The sequence below is a fragment of the Sceloporus undulatus genome, chromosome 4 (assembly GCF_019175285.1).
Source record: "Sceloporus undulatus isolate JIND9_A2432 ecotype Alabama chromosome 4, SceUnd_v1.1, whole genome shotgun sequence".
Lineage (NCBI taxonomy): Eukaryota > Metazoa > Chordata > Lepidosauria > Squamata > Phrynosomatidae > Sceloporus > Sceloporus undulatus.
In genome coordinates this window covers 64,943,101-64,965,962 of record NC_056525.1, presented here as the reverse complement: position 1 = coordinate 64,965,962, position 22,862 = coordinate 64,943,101, and the positions used below count along the sequence as shown (strand labels likewise).

General features: G+C 41.7%; 1 protein-coding gene across 1 annotated transcript in view; it reads right to left on the bottom strand.

Annotated features, from left to right (window-relative positions):
* NUDT3 (nudix hydrolase 3) overlaps window positions 1-10,180 on the bottom strand; it is a 38,603-nt gene extending 28,423 nt beyond the window's left edge. The window contains exon 1 of the mRNA XM_042465710.1: window positions 9,805-10,180. Coding sequence (XP_042321644.1) covers window positions 9,805-9,903 — 99 coding nt within the window. The 5' untranslated portion in view covers window positions 9,904-10,180. The remainder of the gene's footprint in view (window positions 1-9,804) is intronic.
* Window positions 10,181-22,862: the final 12,682 nt, after the last annotated feature.

Below are 22,862 nucleotides of genomic sequence, written 5' to 3'. Positions count from 1 at the left end.
CCTGGAAAGGCCAGATCGGGGCTGCAATGTGTGGTTGCTGCAGCCCCGATCTGGTGAAGACAGGGGTGGTCTGCACAGCCCTGTACTCTTCAAAGCTGGAGGTCTCCAGAGACAAACAATTTAAAATTTTACTCCAACCTCCATCTGAATTAAATAAGTTGTATAAATAGTCAGTAGACAGAGACAAACACAGCAAAAAATAGTCAGTGGACAGAGATAAACAGAAGAAGACGACTATGAATTCTGAGTTTTTAAAGATTTTTTTTCTTTAAATGGGGAGAAAATAACTTTTATATATTCATTAAGTAATATATGGTATATTTCCTTAGAAGGGGCTCAGAATTCTTCTGTCCTGTTACTGCACGACAATACTGACAATAGCACATGCTCAAAGAATAGTATTTTTAAGTACAGGGAATTGTGAGAATGAGTGAGGGAAAGACTATTAAACATCATGAATCAAGTGCCTAGCATGGTGTTCTGGCAATGATTTAAAAGGAATTGAAGAAAAGAAGCATTCTTCCTGCTTTTATGCACATAGCAGAGTGATTCCAAGATCAGAGGTAGGAGTTAGAAAGCTCCTAAGAATTATTTACTTGTATTTATTTATTAGAGTATTAATACCCCTCTTCAACCACAAAGGTTCTCAGAGCGGATTACAGATTATTAATTTGACAGTTCCTTGCCCTTAGGCTTTCCAGCTAAAAGACATATCACAAAAAGAAGGGAATGGCAGTGAGGAAGGGGATCAAGCCCAGAGATACTGCTAGTTCTTCTCTCCCTTTGAGGCCAGGGTGGCAGCAGTTAAGATGGAGGGAGGGCCTTCCATCTGCCTCTGGGGTTATCCTTGTCAGGAATTTTAAAGTTCTTCATCTCACCAGAAAGACTCAGGCCAGGATTCTTGTGCCCTAGAAGATTGTCACAATGCACTGGGAGCTATGTGTAAAACAGGAAATCACCCCCTCCCTGTTATGTAGGAAAAACTGCATCTATCAGTGGAATGGCACTGTAGGATACTGGACTTGTGCAGAAAACAACCTTAAATTTAGGTTCCTTTTCAACACACATAGTTGTAGCTGAATCTGGCCAAGATAGCTGTTAGCAGCACAATTTGCATGCTGCTTCTAGCTTTGCATGATTTATTATTATCTTTATGTCTATAAAGATGCAGAAGGATTCCATAAGAGCAGAAATGGATTCTTCTGGATCACTACAAAGATCAGGAGTGGGCTGGAGAGCTGTCTGGTAGGCTTGTATGCCCTGGAAACCAAAACATTTTCCACTGCAAAGCTGAAGAATCACAAAGACTTATTAAGTTTCAACCAAGGATTTACAAAGAAGGACCTTGGATGGCCCATGCTGAATAGGGATAGGAGACCCTCCCCATTAGTGATTTATTATGTTCAAGCAAATATATACAATTTGCATCATAAATATTTGAAGTCCAGTCTCCAATGAGAAAGAATTTGAAAATGAAATTAAAAGCTGAAACTGATTGATAGCACAGCACTCAAAAATTGAAGATCAAAGTGCAGTCGGACCTCCATATTCGCAAGGTATCTGTTCCAGATCCCCCAAGGGTACGAAAATCCGTGCATGCTCAAGTCCCATTCATTTTAACAGTGGTGCAGTGCATGTGTGCCTACTATCGCAGTTGTGTGCACACACTGCCATTAACAGAAATGGAGGCTTGCCATCTGCGGATGGTTAAATCCATGGATGGCAAGTCTGCTGATAAGGAGGGTGAACTGTAAGTGGCAATTTGGACTGAAAATAAGAAAAAGGATCAGTGTCTTCAAGATTTAAACAATTAAGAGGTATGTGGAAGCCATATTTTAGAAAAGAGAAAATAAATATTGCCTCCAATCCTGGGATTCAAGCAGAGATTGATTTGCATGATATCATACACATGTCCATCGAAAAACCGTTCAGAGCTGAACTAGATGAAACTTACGCTGTGCTTATTAAAATTCAAGCCTTAATATCTGAAATGTCTAACCAGATTTTAGATTTGAATAAATGTGTAACAAAAACTAATTGGAATTTAGGGAAGAAACTGGACTCATTAACGTTAGAGATTACAGGACAAGTAAATCATTTTAAAGAGCTTGCTAGAAAATAGTTCAAAAAGATCATGGCACCAGTTCAGAATCTCACAACAGTTACACACAAACATGCACAGGAGAGCTCTAACAATTTGAACCAACTGGACATTTTATGGCAAGATTTGGAAAAGGAATAGATTTGTGATTATGGAGTTAAAATCAAAGGATACACAGATTTGGTAAAGAATCTTTTCAGAAAAAACAACTGACTTAAAATAGTCAGTCTTAAAAGCTTTGGTGGGCCTTTTAAACAGCTCTGGCGAAAAATGCTTAAAATAAATGAGAATGAAATTCCTGAAATACTGAAAAAAATGTAGAGTATAAATCCTTGGTGAAGGTGTTCAGAAAAAAAGAAATCTGAATTTGCAAATAAATCTGGGAAGTGGCTGACTGATTAGCCAAGATAGGAAAAAATAAAGAAAAAGAAAGAGTTTCATTATATTTCTTGGAACTATTTATTTCAAGTATTAGAAAGAATGGACTTTAGTGAAAATATAATTCAAGCAATAAAGATAATCTACTCAGTTCAAAGGCCCAAATTTTAGTAAATGACAATGCAACAAAATCAATTGAATTACAAAAGGGGACCAGACAAGATTGTCCTCTCTCACCTTTACTGTTTACTTTGGCATTGGAGACCCCATTGATAAGAATCTATGTGAGGTTGTTAAATAAAGAACAGTATAAGCTGATGGTCTTATGATAATGACATAAAACCCACTGGGCTCAATGAAAGTTGTTGGGAGGGGGGTGTCTAGAACATGTTCTGGATTTAAAGTGAATTCTGACAAAACAAGATTACTGGTAAAAATTACTTCAGAAGAGGACAACGAACTAACTGCTCTTTCAAATTTTAAAGTTGAAAAAAGTTAATTAAATATTTGAGCGTTACAATTACAATGAACAACAAGATTATTATTTCAAAACAAATATGAATAACTCTGGAAAGAAATTAAAAGAGACCTAGAAAAATGAGGAAAATTAAATTTATCCCTTTGGGGTAAAATTGCAGTAGTAGAAGTGAATGTTTTGCCAAGGTGTTAATTTATTTTTCAAATTATCTCTATTATAAGAAATGGAACACCTTTTATAAAATGGTAGAAAGAAATTTCTAGATTTGTTTGGAAGGAAAAGAAACCTAGAATAAAATTTAAAACACTTTACAATGTTAAGAAAGGGTAGCGTGGGAGTCCCTAATGTTAAATTACAATATAAGGCCTGCTGTCTTGAATGATTGAAGGAATGAATGTCGCTTAGAGATGTGAATCCCCTGGAACTTGAAGGCCAGATTTGGTTGACTATGGCGGGATACAGACCACCCAAAAAGGACGGTCTGCCAGCGCCTTGTTTTGCTGCGCGAGGGAGCTGCAGCGGACAAATGGCACGGCTGCCTTGTGCAGCAAAAAGAACCTGCAAAAAGCAGTTTCTTCTTGTGGTGCGACTGTGACGCTGCAGTGTTCCAATGGTGCACTTGTGGCATCACAATGACGTCAGGACGTGCGGACGCAGTGTCCATCACATCAAAATGGTGGTGCCCATGTGTACAGGGTGCCGCCATTTTGCCGCCCTCGTCACATGCTAGGGGTGAGGCACGTATGGGCGGTACACCCTCGGCCAACCCCAGCACGTAACGAGGGCACACTTTAGGCCCATCTGGAGAGGGCCATGGTTATCTTTGGTATGATAAAATAAAGGCACAATCTGAATTTAAAAATCATTGTATTGGGAAGGCTCTCCTACACGTTTAGTATAGGTATACATTGAGACTTTTTACAGAGATAATACAGTACTAGCTACCTCACTGCAGGAAGCCTTTGTAAAGGAAATAATGCGTTAAAATAGGAGATTGTTGTTCTATGATGATCTTTTGTATTTTGAACAAGATATCAAGAAGTCTAAATCAAGAGAGATAATTTTTAAGGAAGGCAAAGATCTTACTTGGTTTATTTATATGTAAGTTACGGACAGATTTAATTAAGACAAAAGAAATACAGCCATAGAAGTTAAGGAAAATGAGCTTACAAGCTAATTACCATGTAATTTTAAAAGTGTATGAATGACTTCTGCAACTAGAAGAAGAGCAGGTAAATGAATAAATTTTAAAAATTTTGGGCATAATATCCATATGGATATATGGGGAAAAAATGTGATCCAAACATAAAAATTTACTTGTGCAGTGATTTAAAAGAAAACCTATATAAACTAATGTATAGATGGTATCTAACCCTGTTAGCTAATGGCTCAGAATGTTTTAAATGGCTCAGAATGTTTCAAATAATATGTTGGTGTTATAAAGATGTTTCCTTTTTTTCACAGAATCATAGAGTTGGAAGATACTCCAAGGGCCATCCAGTCCAACCCCCTGCTATGCAGGAAATCATAATCAAAGCACCTCCGACAGATGGCCATCCAATCTCTGCTTAAAGACCTCCAAAGAAGTAGATGCCACCAACTTCCGAGGACGTGTTTCACTGTCAAACAGTTCTTACTGTTTATCGATCCATTTCCTGTATTGCTATGTATTGTATATGTATTATCCTACTTGAGAGTATGTATTTTCCCTGGAAAATGATTAACCTTCCATTTTGAAGCCAAGCCTAATGTTGAGGTGGAATCTCTTTTCCTGGAGCTTGCATCCATTGCTCCAGGTCCTAGTCTCTGGAGCAGCAGAAAACAAGCCTGCTCCCTCCTCAATATGACATCTCTTCAAATATTTAAACAAGGCTATAATATCACCTCTTAACATTCTCTTCCTCCAGGCTAAACATCCCCAGCTCCCTAAGTCATTCTTCATAGTGCATGGTTTCTAGGCCCTTCACCATTTTAGTCACCCTCCTTTGGACATGCTTGTTTCTCAACACCCTTTTTAAAATTGTGGTGCCCAGAACTGACACAGTATTCCAGGTGGGGCCTGACCAAAGCAGAATAGAGTGGCACTATTACTTCCCTTAATCAAAACACTATACATTTATTGATGCAGCCTAAAATAGCGTTGGCCTTTTTAGCTGCCACATCACACTACTGACTCATGTTCAGCTTGTGCTCTACCAGGACTCCTAGTAGATCCCTTTCACTCATAGTCTCCTTAAGCCAGGTGTCTCCCCATCCTATAACTATGCATTTCATTTTTTCTATCTAAGTGCAATATCTTACAGTTCTCCCTATTGAAGTTCATTCTGTTAGTTTTGGTCCAACTTTCTAATCCACTGAAAGCATCTATTTTATGTAAACAATTGTGTTTTTATTTAGTCTGTAACCCCGTTTCGATCCACCGGGAGAGGCAGGAAAACATAAATAATAATAATAATTATTATTATTATTATTATTATTATTATTATTATTATTATTATTATTATCATTATCATCATCATCATCATCATCTAGATGTAAGCTCCAGCAACTTTAATTCTTATATCACCAAGAGAGTTTGCAGGCAGAGAAAGAAACAACAATCTTTGGTCTTTGCTGTTCTGCCAATCCATCATGAAGATAGCCAGCAAGTGTGATGCAAACTTCAGTCTAGTAGGATAAGGTGACTGTGGAAGTCAGTAAAGATTCATCTGTCATTCTACATCTTGTAATTCCTCAGTCTGAGCTGCTACAGACTGCTTAAAGACTGGCTTGAGCCTACTGGAATGTCTGTATTGATGCATCCAATATGACAGACATTTACTTGGGAGCTCAAAGTAAATGGTGCAGTGTAACAGCTAAGAATGTGACTACACTGCATTATTTACTTAGAACTCCTGGGAAGTTTTTAATTCTAATCTCAGTTCAGGTATGAAGTCATTATGTAGTCAAAGGTAAGCTGTTCTTTCTTAGTCTCAGCTTCCAAGCTGCAGTATGGGGATAACAAAACTTGACCTACTTTAGATGTTTATTGTAAGGATTAGCAAGATGCAGTGTTCAGAAGTGTTTTAAATACACTAACTTATTATATAATGTGTCAATGAAACAATATCTCATTAGAATCACATTATCAGCAATATCAATTCCACATTGAGAAATAACTATTTACATTTATATATTTATTCCCTTCAGAGTGTATATATAAAACCAGATAAGATAACCCTAAATCAAAACCACTTTCCTCTCAAACTGCTCTAATGGCATCTTTGGGCAAATAATTAGCCCCCCTTACTCCCAGGTTTTTAAAAAAAATAAATCCAAAATCAAATGTCTTTCTGCCATGTCATGTGATGTGCTCAACTAAGCATGGCAGAAACAGACCACAGCCAAATCTCTTACCATCCCATGCCACACCAGCTCATGTCAAGCTTCATTGTTTTAAATCTTTCATTTGGCATGCTTTCTTTATTTGGAAGAAGAGGGGTGCTTCCCATCACCATGTTCAACATTCTTATTTTCTCAATTACTCTTTTAGAATAAACTGTCCCTACATTGAACTGAGGCATTTATGCAACTCTAGAAACTGAGGTTTGCTCTTGGCAATTTTATTTTTTCTGCTACTTTCAGATAACCTTGTATTCTAAACAGTTGATTTATTTCCCTGATAACACTTTATCTTTTTTGTTTTAGCAACCACAACAAATAAAATAAATGAGAAATTCCCTTTGCTCTTTTTAACCATTGATTCTGATGACTACAGTGGTCCCTCCACATTCGCTGGGGTTGTGGGTGAAGGACTCCTGTGAAAGTGGAAAAACAGCAAATAACAAAACACTATTCTTGTTACCTAAGAGAACACCTCTCTAGGCATCTCCAGGTCCTCCAGTGCAACTGTATGATAACATTTGCCAGAGGTTGATCACAGAATCATGCCAGAGGACCTACAAATGCCCAGAGAAGTGTGTTCTCTAAGAACCTCTAGATTCTCCAGCACAACTCTATGGTCAACTTCTGCCAGAGTTACACTGGAAGATCTTGAGGTTCCTAGAGAAAACACACTAATCAAAACCATGAATAATCAAATCTGCAAAGTCAAAGCTGCAAATGTGGAGGGACAACTGTACTACTTTATTTGTATCACTTCCTTTCAGGCCGCAATCCTATACATGCACGCACCCATCCACATTTACTTGGGAACAAAACTCAAATGAACATTGTAGGATTTACTGCAGAGTGACTACACACAGAATGGCATCACACATATCCCATCTGTACAAAATGGAAGTAAGATTTCAAAGCCCTGTTAAGTCATTTCCTCTTCATATCTAAGAGTAGGTTATTGGGCCACCTATCCGTGCCTCCTTTGGGCACTTAATCATAGAATCAAACAGTTGGACCATCTAATCCAATCCCCTTGTGTACAAGAATCCACAGCTAAAGCATTCCTGGCAATTCCAATGTCAAAAAACTTGGCACTTCCAAAAACACCTCATCTTGTATGTGTTGAAGAGTGCAGTAATTTCTGAAAGCAACATTCATCCTTTACTTAGACGGTAACTCATCCTAGTCCCAGGACAGTGGTTCCCAAATGGTGAGGCCGGGGGGAGGGGGCACAAGAGTTGGCCAAGGGGGGTGCGAGAGTTGGGAAACTCTGATCCCTCCTCTTCCTCCTAAACCTTTTATGTGTAAAATGTACACATGCGTCGAGATGAATAAATATTGAATTTACTTAAATAAAACTGTTATAATTTGAATGAAGTTATTTCCTTATTAAACGTTAAAATATTAATATATGAATGTGCAGATGAAAATATACACAATAAATAAACAAAATATTTTAATTCATATACTACATTGAGAGGGCGGCTGTGACGTCCGTACACAGATGTAAAGGGAGTTGGTCTCAAGCGTAAAAAGTCTGGTTACCACTGGCCAAGGAGATTCATATGGTGTACAATGTATACATTGTGTGCATACTGTGTGCCTTCAAGTCATTTCTGACTGATGGCAAAGCTATCATGGGTTTTTTTAAGCAAGATTTTGTTCAGAGGAAGTTTACCATTTCTTTTCTCTGAGGCTGAGAACAAGTGACTTGTCCAAGGTGAGAGCCAGTGTGGCACAGTGCTTTGAGAGTTGGCCTACGACTCTAGAGACCAGAGTTCAATTCCTACTCTGCCATAAAACCCACTGGGTGATCTTGGGCAAGTCACACTCTCTCCACCTCAGGCAAAGGCAATGGTGAACCTCCTCAGAACAAAATCTTGCCAAGAAAATCCCATGATAGTAGCTTTGCCTTGGGCTCACCTTAAAATGGAAATGACTTGAAAATACATATAGCTCAGACAGACAGAGAGAGAGAGAGAGAGAGAGCACCAGGGCACAGAGCTTTGGATAAAGTCCACACTCTCTTCCTCCAAAGGTGTTTTCACCATCTCCAAAAGCAAATGAGAAGAGAGCAGATTAGTGCAGGGCATCATAACTCCCTTCTTGCCTGGGAACAGCGGTTTTCAAAGTTTTTAATTTTACTCTACTTTTATTTTAAATTGTAATCCACTTTGAGTCTGCATCTGAACAGCAAAAATAATCTAGTTTCACACTATTTTAACTGCCACAGCTCCATGCTATGTAATTCTGGGAGCTGTAGTTTGTTGTGGCACCAGAGAAGGCTAAATGTCTCACAAAACTACAGTTCCCAGCATTCCATACTTAAAAGGAGTGTGAAACCGGATTGTTTCTACAGTGCAGATGCAACCTGAGTCCCAGTTTGGGGGCGGGAGAAGGAGGATATAAATAAATATTGTTGTTGTTGTGTGCCTCCAAGTCATTTTTGACTTATGGCAACCCTAAGGTGAACCCATCACAGGGTTTCCTTGGCAGGTTTGCCATTGCCATCCTCTGAGGCCGAGAGAGTGTGACTGGCCCAAGGTCACCCAGTGGGTTTACATGGCCAAAGTGGGATATAGGTTTGGTCATATATAACCTTGTAAGAGTTATCCCAAACATTGGCTTATAAATATTTGAAACAAACAAAACTTGTGTTAGGTATGGAGATTTCAATAAGCTTGAAAAACAAATCAATCATCTTGAGAAACCAACAAGCAATTTCTTGTTATGCTGAAGCTGGGAACTGAACCCTAGTCTCCACAGTAGTAGCAGCCCAACACTCAACCCACTTTCCCACGCTGGCTCCATACAAATACTAATTAATAATACTAATAATACTAATACTTGGGCCCTTGGTATCCCCTGGGTTTTAGTTCATGCTTTCGATGGTAAGTTAAGACTGTCCTGTCATTGCCAGCCTCTGAAGGGATGCAAGTGACTGGTTTGAATAGATATGCTGTGGACCCTCCCTCCACATTCACTGGGGTCCCGGGAAAGTGGGGGAAATGCAAATATCACAAAAACATCTCCAGGTCCTCCTAGGCAACTCTAGCCCATGATAGCCCTCTTTACATACTTGAAGGGATGCCATATTGAGGAGGGAGCAAGCTTGTTTTCTGCTGCTCCAGAGACTAGGAAACAGAGCAATGGATGCAAGCTCCAGGAAAAGAGATTCCAGCTCAACATTAGGAGGACCCTCCTGAGAGTAAGGGCTGTCCGAGGGAGGAAGAGTGATGGACTCTCCCTCCTTGGAGGCCTTTAAACAGAGGCTGGGCGGCCATCTGTCCCTGGGGATGCTTTGACGGAGAGTTCCTGCATGGCAGAAGGGGTTCTGTGACTTTATGATGCTCATAGGGCTTTATGGCTTCCATTCTAGGGTCTCCTCCTCCTCCTCCTCCTCTCCATGCTTCTCCTCAGCCCCCTTCCTTCCTTCCTTCCTTCCTTCCATCATGGCAGCCCTACCCACCTCCTCCTCGGCCTCGTTGCGGAAGCAGAGGCAAGCTGCCCTCTTCTTGTAGCCGTCGCCGTCGTAGGTGCGCGTCTGGTTGGACTTGAGCTTCATCATCCTCCGTCCGGGGCAGGGGCGGCGGGGAGGCCCACCAGGAAGGCTCGCCGCCGGGGAAGGAAAGGCCCGAAGGGAGACCCTCTCTGCCTCCGTTCCCTTCTCACAGGGACGCGCTCCGGCCCTCTCTCGCCCGCCGCCGCCTGGCTGCCTCCCTCCGCTCGCCCCTCGTCGACGACGACGCCTTAGACAGCGATCTGGCCGCCAACGACGACGATAGCGACGCCATCTTGGGGCGCGCTACGCCAACGGCGTAAGAACCGCGCGGGCGGAGAATGGCGCCGGCTTAACCCTCCTTCGCCCAGCGGCGTTTGAGAATAGCTCGCCTTGTTACCCTTTTCCGCCGTCTCCGTACCGCTACGCTACTTGCGTAGGCCAGAACCGCACTGAACCAGTTGCCCCTTTTTTTTAGCGTAACGTTGTGGTTGGGCTTTTTTTTTTTGCGCAAGTAGCGTATCGTGAAAGGAAACAATGGCTAGATGGAGAAAAAGGGGGAGGCCTCTCAGGAGAAAAGAGGAGGGCCTCAGGATGGAAGAAGGGTGGGACTGAATAAGCGTTCTCCTCCCTGTGGGGCCCTGACTGAAGCAAAAATCCCCCCCTTCCAATCCTCACGTTACGCAAAGCACCGTGGACAATAAAAGACCTCGCCCACACACGTCTCAGAGTGCATTTAGTGACATTTTTAGTCATGGCCCTCCCCATTCTAGGAAGCGTTTTTATCACTGTGTGGATTTTCTTCACGCTAATTAGCCTACTATGCAAAAGGATTTGAGGCTAAAGTCCAAAACACACACTGCATAAATAATCCGGTTTGAGAGCGCTTTAACTTCCTTGGCTCAATGCTAGGGAGTCCTGGGAATTCTGGTTTATTGAGGCAGCAGAGCTTTTCTAAATGCCTCACAAAACTACACTTCCCAGGATTCCCTAGCATTGAGCCAAGACAGTTAAAGCCTTCTCAAACTGGATTGTTTCTGCAGTGTGTTTTGTACCTAAGTCTGCTTCCACAATGCATTAATAATCCAGTCTGATGCCGCTTTAACTGCCCTGGCTCAATATTTGGAAATCCTGAGAACTGTAATTTTTTGAGACATTTATCCTTCCCTGTCAGAGACCTCTGGTGCTTGCCACAAAGAAACTATAATTCCCAGGATCCCCTAGCACTGAGCCAGGGCAGTTAAAGCGGTCTTGAACGGGGTTATTTCTGCAGTTGTTGTGGCCCTCTGGCTGCTTCCACACTGCAGGAATAATCCGGTTTGATACCACATTAACTGCCACGGCTCGGTGCTATGGAGTTCTGGGAATTGTAGTTTATTGTGGCACCTGAGCTGACAGGGCTAAATGTCTCACAAAACTACAGTTCCCAGAATTCCCTAGCATTGAGCCTGGCCAAGTCAAGGATACTGCCTTAAACCAAATTTAGTCCTTAATCCTATGAATGATTATTGGGATGTAATGTTGGTGGGGTGACCAGTTGCCCTCCTTTGCCAGGATACATCCTCCAGTTTGGCCTTCTGTCTAGGAAGGATTCCAAAACGTCCTCCATTTGGAGCATGGCTAAGAAGCATGAATTTATAGGTATATGAGTGTTTCAAGCTTTTAATTGGAACATCCTACATTTTGAGGCGCAGTGAGGACTTCTGGTCACCCTGAGTGTGGGAGACAACACGAGAAACTAGAAAGCCCAGGGATAGACCTCTATTGCAGTTTCTGTGTGTGAATGCAAAACTTTGCGGAGCTTTTCGTGTGAAGATGAGGTGAACTGACCAAGAGGCGTCCCATGGGGCTGGGGGCATCAGCTAGTGTCAAAATATATGTAGTGTGCCCGGGAACCATTGTCTCTGTTCACAGCTGAGGCTCTGCAGTTTTGTTGATGTGTTCTAATTCTGCTGTTTCTCCTTCCAATCTTCCAATCTTAGGCTTGTGTGTGGGATATGCGGCTGTCATGGATACAGGGGACTTGTTCTCTGTGTGAGAAATGAAAATTTTGGGTGCGGATTTTCCTCCCTGTCGACATGCCGCCATAGAAGAACTTCCCATCTATGCCGCTGAGCTGGAAGTACATAATGAGAGAAATGGTTGATATTTGGATTCAACACACAGATAAATATATATACTGATATGAATGTATATGTGTATAGTCGGCCCTTCTTATACAGTGAATTTTTATACAGTGGTGCCTCGGGTTACGAAAATAATTCGTTCCGCGGCCGCTTTCGTAACCCGAAAAGCCTTCGTAAGCCGAAATGCCATAGGCGCTAATGGGGAAAAAGCCGCGGCTCTGCCGCGGCTCCATTTAAAATAGCGCCGGAGTTTTTTCGTAACCCGAAAAAACTTTCGTAACCCGAAACAATAATTCCCTATGGGATTTTTTCGTATCCCGAAAAATTCGTAACCTGGGTATTTCGTATCCCGAGGTACCACTGTACACGGATTCAAGCATCCACAGTTTGAAAATGTTCCAAAAAAGTATAAATTTCAAATATCAAACCTTGATTTTCCATTTTTTATAAGGGACACCATTTTGCTATGTCATTATATTTAAGGGACTTGAGCATCCACAGATTTTGTTATCCATGGGGGATCTTGGAACCAAACCCCAGCGTATACCAAGGGTCCACTGTATACTGTCAAAAGTGTTAATTGTAGGAAAATGTTAACTTTTAAGGCTTTTCTTTGCAAAAAGAATTCTGATAAAGAACACACTGGGTGGAAAATCCCCATTACAGGCTATTAATAATAATAATAATAATAATAATAATAATAATAATAATAATTTTTACCCCGCCTTTCCATGGAGATGATCAAGGCGGCTTACAAAGGTTAAAAACATTACAATACAAGATAAAACAATTACAATAAAGGTTAAAAACATTACTACAAGGAATAGGAACAGGAATCAATAAAATACACATGTCAAGGGCAAAAAAGGAAAAAATCAATTTACAATAGTCCGGGGTCAAAAGGAAAAAGACAAGGGGCAGAGAAAGAACAATTAACTAAGGTGGGATGGCCAACCGAAATAAATGCGTTTTTAAATTTTTCTTAAAAGAAGCTAATGAAGCGGCGGGGCGGAGCTCTACAGGGAGTTTATTCCAAAGAGAAGGGGCAGCAATGGCAAAAGCCCTCTGTGAGATCTTCACAAAATGTGACCTAGGGACCTCCAACAAATTTGTCCCGGATGTTCGAAGAGTGCGGGGCGGATTATATGGGGAGAGGCGGTCCTCCAAGTACCCTGGGCCCAAGCCATTTAGGGCTTTATAGGTCAAAACCAACACCTTGTATTGAGCTCGGAAGCGAATAGGCAGCCAGTGAAGATCTTTTAAAATGGGTGTTATATGGTCCGACCTGGAGTTACCAGCGACCAGTCTAGCTGCCATATTCTGCACCATTTGCAGCTTCCGGGTTTGGTACAAGGGTTGCCCCATGTAGAGCGCATTGCAAAAGTCCAATCGAGAGGTTACCAAAGCATGTACAACAGTTTCAAGGTCCCCAAGGTCCAGGTAGGGACGCAGCTGGCGTATCAGCCGAAGCTGATAACAAGCACTCCTGACAGTCGCATCCACCTGAGATGTCAGCTGGAGCGACGAGTCAAGGAGTACACCCAAGCTGTGCACCGAGTCCTTCAAGGGGAGCGTGACCTCGTTCAAGACCGGATGACAAATCTCACCACCCGGAACTGGGGAACCTATCACCAGTACTTCTGTTTTCCCTGGATTCATACTGAGTTTGTTCTCCCTCATCCAGCCCATTACCGACGCCAAGCAGGCATCTAGAGGAGAGATGCCGTCCTTAGTTACTGCGTCAGTCGGAGACACAGAGAAAACTTTGTGTGTCATCAGCGTACTGATAACACCCCTCCCCGTGTCTCCAGATGATCTCTCCCAGCGGTTTCATGTAGATGTTAAATAGCATAGGGGACAAAATCGCTCCCCGAGGGACACCAGATGTAAGGGCCCTCTTATTGGAGCGACAGTCCCCCAGCTCCACCATCTGGAATCTGCCCGAGAGGTAGGACCGGAACCATTGCAAAGCAGTGCCCCCGATACCCAACCCCCTCAGGCGCTCCAGAAGGATACCATGGTCGATGGTATTGAAAGCCACTGAGATGTCCAGAAGCACTAACAGGGACACGCTTCCCCTGTTCATGCCCAGACGGAGGTCATCAACCAAGGCGACCATGGCAGTCTCAACTCCATAGCCCACCCGGAAGCCGGTTTGAAATGGGTCCAGAAAATCGGTGTCCTCCAAGATCGATTGAAGCTGGAAAGCGACTGCTCTCTCGATCACCTTCCCCAAGAAAGGCAGCAGCGAGATGGGCCGATAATTATTATGGATCAGGGGGTCTAAGGAGGGCTTCTTTAGCAGGGGTTTAACCACTGCTAATTTCAATTTGGATGGAAACAGGCCCTCTCTTAGAGATGTATTGATAATGAGATGCAAGAGTATTAACACTGCATCTCCCCCCTGAGCTGCCAGCCATGAGGAACAGGGATCAAGGGAGCAAGTCGACTTCCTAACACTTCGAAGGACCTTGTTTAATAAATAGAGACTGATGTTCCTCACATGTGAAATAAAATAATGTGTTTTTAATTTATGTTTTAATATTAATAATATTTATATTTTTTTTTAAACTTTATTGTTCAGTGTTTTTACTGCTGTTTTAAAATTATTGTAACCCGCCTTGAATCCTATTGTGGGAGAAAGGTGGGATATAAATCCTTGAAATCAATAAAAAAATAAATTTGCGAATGAAAGAACTTAGGTCAGAATATTGATTTAACCACTGAATCTCATTTTCTTATATGCAAAAATGACATGAATGCGTTTAACATGATGTATGCAAGGGATTTAACAAATACTGACAATAAGTTACACAATAAGAATGTCTGACTAGTAAACACAATAGCACCACACTGAAAGCAAGTAGTCTTTCAGTGTCTAACAAAGAGCACTTCTACATGATGGCTTAATAATTTGAGTTTCCATACTTCCAGTATCTAATTCCTCAGTTTAGATCTTCTCTTTTACAGTTCAGCCTGTCTTTTTTTTTTTTTTTTTTTTTTTTTTTTTTTTGGTTTTAGAAATAGTTTTTGTTTCAAAGTTAACTAGAAGACCTCAGTATAGAGAGACTGAACAAAAGTTTATATTTCTACTGGAAAGTTTTTTGGGGGTGGAGATGTGCTTGAAAGGCAATCCAGCCAAACCCTTTGAAATATATTCATATTTTCTATATGTGAATTAAGCCTTTCTCTTGTGGAAGTTTGTAGAGAAATATGCAGGCGGTATAATTCCCAATTGTTCACTAAGCAGTACATCTGCTCCCACCGTTCCAGATAATATGTGCACAGACACTAGTATTAACTAGTTGTTAAGCATTTTGCTGTTTAATTTTATTAGGCTGCAATTTTGTACACTTTTACTTGGGAATAACCACCATTTTACGCAGTAGAACTGACTTCTGAATAGTCACAATGAAGCTTCCACTATTTTTTTTAATTAATTTATTAAATAAAATGTTGTTATTGTTAGCTGTGTTCGAGTCGACTTCATCTCATGGCCTGCATGTTCCCTGTTATAGCTGTAATCTGTACCTATTCCATTTGATTGCAGTGTATTTGTCTGAGGCGTGAAAAACATCCTCTGGAATTTACAAAATGGACTTGTTGCAGTTTTATGGTGCTGCACCTGATAATATTATGGCCATTCCTCCACCTGAACTTTTTTTTTACCATCTTCTTCTTTTCCAAATTAAAAAAAATGAACTGGAAGTATGGGGCTCCTCCCAATTTACTGTAGGCATAACGCCCAAAACGTAAAGCTGAAATAGAAGGCCTATGCACAAACTCCCATCGAAGTCTGCTCCTTCTTCACAGTTAAGGAACAGGAACTTGAAGCTGGGGGTACCCCTGGCTCAAGAAGAGCAGGGAGGGCTTGACAGAGATATGGGATTTCCTGAAAAAGCTAGGGATGGTGAGGGATTCAATATGACCTGTTTCCAAGCTGATGTTCACCCTTTTGTGTGGAACCTGTCAAATTAATATTTAAAAAAGAAAACTAGCCCATCAACCAAAAATGTAGTAACCAACAAAAAAATACTAATTACAAAATGCTGAGTAAAATAATAGATGTCTGTCTTTATAATGTATCCAGAGAAATGCATACCTTGCAGCTGAAAGGGCAGAGGGACCTTTTACACTAAAAATCATAGTCCCTTGCAGAAGTATTCACTCTTTTTTACTTTTCCATATTTTGTTGTGTTACAATCTGAAACTGAAATACATTCAATTTGCATTATTGTCACTTGAGGTACACAAGCTACTCAGTACTGTGAAAATGCAAAATACTTTTATTGTGGCACAAAAGTCACCAAAAACAAACTGACTCTTGCTGGTTGCATAAGTGCTCATCCTCTTTGCTGTAATACACCTAAATAAGCTCTGGTGCAGCCCACTGCCTCCAGAAGTGACATAAGCAGTTGAACTGAGTCCACCTATTTACAGTTCCAGTGCTGCATGATCTCAGATTAAAGATACAGTATCTGTTTCTGCAATGTACAGCTTTGTTGAAGAGCATATATATATAAACAAACAGTAGTGTGAAGACCAAGAAGCTATCAAAACAAGACTGGGATAAATCTGTGCAAAAGCACCAGTCAGACCTGGGTTTTTTTAAAACATACACACACACACATCCCCCCCAAGCACTGTTAAATCCATTATTACAAAATGGAATGTATATGGTTCATGGACTCTCTTTAGAGAAAGCTTCCTGCTAAAACTCAATGGCTGGGTAAAGAAGACCTTTATCAGAGAACCAACTAAGACAAATGGTAAACCTGAAGGAGCTAAGGAGATCTGCAGCTCAGATGAGAGAAACTTTCTATGACAGCTGACAGGTTATCCACTGGGCATGCCACAAAGTGGCTAGAAAAAATAATGCTGAAAACAAATCTATATCGAAGCATGTTGGGAGTTAGCAAAAAAGATGTGGGAGATACAACAAAAATATGAGGATTAGTTCTTTGGTATGATGTCAACAAAACTGAACTTTTAGACCTTGCCACACAAAACATTATGTACCTCTGAAGCTGGTGGGAATTAAGAAGGGCACTACCTCAAAGCCCAAGCAGGTTTATACATGGCAACACGACCTTTCGGCTAGTTTGGGCTCAAGTCATTGTGCTTTATAGATCATAAAGATCAAAATACAGTAAAACCTACAGAAAACAAAAAGACAAAACAAGTACAAAACAGAAAGAAAAAGTGAGGGGTCAGATAAAAAGACAGGGGTGGGGGAAGAAATTACTTCTGATCTTCCTTATGATGGTTATAAACACATACAGTTATTCATAGCCTCTTTATGTACAAATATAACAATTCACTTCTTCCAATAGCCAATTCTCATTAATTATCAGGACCACAAATCTCCAGTTCCTTTTCATTTCCCCCCTTTTTTCACAAACAATCAATAAGGGATTTCAAATCTTTTAAAAATATCCTTAACAGCCTTTCTCTAATCCAATCAAGTATATCAATTTCTACTATATTTATCAACCCTAACATCTGTTCCTCCAAAAATCTTCTATAGTTCTTTCCAAGTAAAACAGTCTGTATACAGTCAGCCCTCTGTATCCATTGATTTTTTTTATCCAGGGATTCAAGCATCCATGGCTTGAAAATATTAAAAAAATATATACATTCCAAAAAGCAAGCCTTGGTTTTGCTACTTCATATAAGCAACACCATTTTACTATGTCATTGTATTTAATGGGACTTGAACAATCCCATCTAAATACAAAATAAACAAAACAAATTAAAATACAGTTTGGATTATCCTTCTAAAAAGCCACACATAGTACTGTACACATCCAAGCTGTTAGTGACATAGTCTAACAGACTAGACACACTTATTAAAACTCTGTTGTACTTTTATTTTGCCCCCTTTCTTATTTGTTTCTGGATTTAATTTTGGTGCAGGCGGTCTCACACATTTTCTGAGTCCAGGAGTACCATCACACTGCATATTCAGGGAGAAAGTAATCATATCTAACCCAGGTTAAATCTCTGTTCCCTGATGTGTCTTTTACCTGACCAAGAGCAGTTTTGTCTTTTCTGCATTAAGTTTCAGTTTGTTTGCCCTCATCATAGGAGCTTCCTTAAGGCCTATCGAGTGGCAATAGCTGCAGCAAAGAAGTCCTTCTATTCTGCATCTATTGTGTCTGCAAAATCCCGTCCAGCAGAACTTTTCAGGGTAGTTAAGAAGTTAACTCAAACTCCTTCCACCCCGAACTCTCTTTTTCAATCTACAAGAGCCTGCTGTGATGCTTTTAATGATCATTTCGCATATAAAATCTCTCAGATAAGGGCCGACTTGGATGCTGGCATTAGTACAGAGTCAACAAGAGAGGTGTCTAGTGTCTCCATTAATGAGGTTATCTTGGATCAATTTCAGTCTATGAGTACTGATGACATAGACAAGCTGCTTGGGAAGATAAAAAAGATCACCTGCCCTCTCAATCCCTGTCCATTGTGGCTGGCCATCCAAGGAGGTGAGGCAACTCTGAAGTTACTTCAATCTATAATCAGTGCCTCCTTTAGGGAAGGTTGTTTACCATCAAGTCAGAAATTGGCAATGGTAAAACCCATTCTAAAGAAACCTTCCCTTGATCCCCTGGACAAAAACAATTATCGACCAGTATCGCTACTTCCCTTTCTTGGTAAGGTGATTGAGAGGGCGGTTGCAAACCAGCTCCAAGTAGTCTTGGATGACACCAATTATCTCGATCCATTTCAAACTGGCTTCAGGTCAGGATACAGAGTGGAGACTGCCCTGGTCACCTTGGTCGATGATCTCCGTCTGTGCATTGACAGTGTAGCCCTGTTGGTGCTTTTGGACCTCTCAGCAGCCTTTGATACCACACACCATGGTATCCTTCTGGAACGTCTGAGTGAGTTGGGAATTGGAGGCATTGCTTTGCAGTGGTTCTGGTCCTATCTCTCAGGAAGGTTCCAGATGGTGTTGCTTGGTGACAGCTTTTTGGCTAAGAAGGAGCTCAAATTGGGCATCCCTCAAGGCACGATACTGTCGCCAATGATATTTAACATTTACATGAAGCCGCTGGGTGAGATCATCCAAAGACATGGGGTGGGGTGTTATCAGTACTCTGATGACACCCAAATTTACTTCTTTATGTCTCAGACTATTACAGCAACCAAGGAGAGCATCTCTCCGCTGAATGACTGCCTGGGGTCAGTAATGGATTGGATGAAGGAAAATAGACTTAAGCTGAATCCAAATAAAACGGAGGTACCCGTAATAGGTAACCCCAATCCAGGCATGGAGATAAGTTCACCAGTCCTAGATGGGGTCACATTTCCCCTGAAGGACTGCATCTGCAGCTTGGGGGTGCTCCTGGATTCGTTGCTTCAGCTGACCTCTCAGATTGATGTGACAGCTAGGAGTGCCTGATATCAGCTTCGGCTGATACACCAGTTGCGTCCCTACCTGGAGTAGCAGGACCTAGAAACGGTTGTACACACTGTAGTAACCTCTCATCTTGACTTTTGCAATGCACTCTACATAGGGTAACCCCTGTGCCACATCCGGAAGCTTCAATTGATACAAAACATGGCAGCCAGATTGGTCGCTGGAAAATCCAGGTTCGACCAAATTACACCTATTTTAAGTCACTTCATAGGCTGCCTATTAGCTTCCAGGCACAGTACAAGGTGTTGGTTACTACATGGCCTGGGTCCAGTCTACTTGAAGAAATGCCTCCTCTCATATAGTCCTCCCCATACACTCCGGTCCTCCGGGAAAAACCTCTTACAAATAAGAAAGACCAGATTGGCGGCGACCTCCCGGAGATCTTTCTCGGCTGCCACCCCAAAAATTTGGAAAGACCTGCCAGAAGAAATCCACCAATTATCCTCACTGGAGGCTTTCAAAAAGGCAACTAAAACTCTTCTCTTCTGGCAGGCCTACCCAGACTGAAAATTGCCCAGAACCAATTCAACCTTTTCCACCACCTCTTTCATCACTATAATTGCAATAATTGTGATGTGTTGTTATATATTTTAACTGTGTCATACCATGAAATTTTAAATTTGGGTGGGAGGGTTAGGCAGGGTTTTGGGGGGTTTTAATGTTTGATCTTTATGTACTATATAACCATGTTGTTAGCCGCCTCGATCCCCAAAATGGAAAAGGCGGGATATACATAAACATTTCATTCATTCACTCATTTCATTACTGCCGACAGACACTGGTTTAGAATCAAGACAGCCTCCTTGAACTGATGTGAGAAGAAATAATAGAACTGGATGTCATCCACATATTGATGACACTATGTCCCAATGTTGGAATGTGAGTGTGCAGTCTTGCATCGGAAGCCCTCGGGAGGATAATCACCAAGCAGACTGTCTTGGAGCTGTCTGGCTGTTCAGGAATCTCCTCCTTCCCTCCAGATGCTAATAAAAACACGCTGAAGCAAGCTTCTCTCCAATGTGGCTCTTTAATCTTTCAGTTGCTATATATACAGAAAGCAGATCTCCAAAGCTACACATCCACCACCGACCAACCAACCAAAAAAACCACACTGTACAATGAGGCTTGGGCTTTAGACTTTTGCCATGTGGCCACCAAGCTCAGCCTCTTCCTGCTGTGTCCCCCAACCAAGATGACCAAGCATATTTCCATTAGTTTTCAACACTTCACAGTGTTTTCTGGCACATGTTGACCTTGCAGATACATCACATGTCCTAACCCAGCTGTAACCATTTCCCTGGTTATCAGGCTGCAAGTGACCCATAGTTACCTTTGTCACTTCTTCACATCTGGACATTTTACTTCAGGTTTTATTCTCTAACACCCAAAACTCCAGATGACCTCTCCCAGAAGTTTTGTGTATACATTAAATAGCATAGAGGACAAAACAGAGCCCTGAGGAACCCTACAGGTGAATGGCCTGGGAAGTTGAAGGCTTTCATGGCCGGCATCCATAGTTTTTTGTGGGTTTTTCGGGCTATGTGGCCATGTTCCAGAAAAGTTTCTTCCTGACGTTTCACCAGCATCTGTGGCTGGCATCTTCAGAGAATGCTTTGCCTGGAAAATGTTGGGTGTATATATACTGTGTGAGCCTGGGAATGCAGGAGTGATTTGCATATATATGATCTGTGCTGATGGCCGGCCTCGGGCTGGGAGGCTAATGCAAACGAGGATTAATGTCTGCTAATTGGTGATCATTATCTGCTGGGAAAGCCCCTGACTCTGAACGGTTTCCCATTTGTATGTGCTGAGTCCTTATTTTGCTATTCTTCAGGACTGGTAGCCAAATTTTGTTCACTTTAAGGGTTTCTTCTTTCCAGTTGAAATTATCCAGATGTTTGTGAATTTCAATGGCTTCCCTGTGCATCCTGACATGGTAGTGGTTGGCATGGTCTGGAACCTGGTGTTTTCAAACAGTATTTTATGCCCAGGATGGTTTGTGGCATGTTCTGCTACTGCTGATTTTTCTGGCTGGCCCAGTCTGCAGTGCCTCTCGTGTTCCTTGATTCTTGTTTGCACACGACATTTGGTGGTCCCTATGCAGACTTGTCCGCAGCTGCATGGTATGCGGTAAACTCCTGCAGCTGTGAGAGAGTCTCACTGGTCCTTGGCTGAGCGAAGCATTTGCTGGATTTTCTTTGTAAGTTTGTGAACTATTTGCAGGTTATGCTTCCTCACCACTTTGCCTATTCTGTCTGTGACTCTTTGATGTATGGTAAAAATACCTTCCCTTTGGGTGGCTGCTTGTCTTCACTTCTCTGGATATTCCTGGGCCTGGCAGCCCTTCTGATGTCTGAGCTTGAATAACCATTAGCCTGTAGAGCCCAGTCCAGATGCTTCAGTTCATCTTCTAAGAAGTGGGGTTCGCAGATGCGTTTTGCTCGGTCTACCAGTGTTTTGATTGTGCTTCTTTTTTGTCCTGGGTGATGGTTGGAGTTCTTGTGCAGGTATCGGTCTGTATGTGTGGGTTTTCGGTATACTGTGTGACCCAAGCGTAGGTTCAGTTTGCGGATGACAAGGACATCCAAAAATGGCAGTGTTCCTTCCTTTTCCTTTTCCATAGTAAATTGGATGTTGGGGTGGATGTTGTTCAGATGGTTCAGGAATACAGCCAGGTCTTCTTCTCCATGGCTCCAGATGGTGAAAGTGTCATCCACGTATCAGAACCAAGTTGTGGGCTTTTTCGGTGCTGTTTCCAGGGCTTGCTTTGCAAAGTGTTCCATGTAAAAGTTTGCTATCACAGGGCTTAGAGGGCTTCCCATTGCTACCCCATCTCTCTGTTCGTAGAATCCATTGTCCCACTGGAAATAGCTTGTGTTTGAACATTGCCTCACCATATGTATATACACCCAACTTTTCCAAGGCAAAGCATTCTCTGATGATGCTAGCCAGAGGTGTTGGCGAAATGTCAGGATGAAAATTTTCTAGAACATGGCCACATAGCTCGAAAAACCCACAAAAAACAATGGCCTGGGAGTCGAACAGGAGTTTTCCAGCACCATCTTTTGCCCCTCCAGAAAAAAAATAAACCCCTGTAAAACAGTGCCTTATCCCAATGAAGCAGCCCAGAAGGATACCACTGCTGATAGTATTGAGAGTTACAGCGGAACCAACAGGCACACACTCCCACTATTCAGTTCCTGGGATAGGCCATCCACCAAGTTGACATAAGCTGTCTCGGTTCCATAACCAGGCCTGTCACCAGATTGAAATGGTTCTAGATTGTGTGGCAAGGTCTAAAAGTTCAGTTTTGTTGGCATCATACCAAATAACTATTCCTCAAATGTTTATTGTATCTCCCACAGTCTTTTTTGCTAACTCCCACCAGGCTTTGTTTTCAGCATTATTTTCACCCAGGAACCCCTGGAACACAGTTGCATGTGAAAAACCGAAAATCACAATTGACAGCAGAAAGT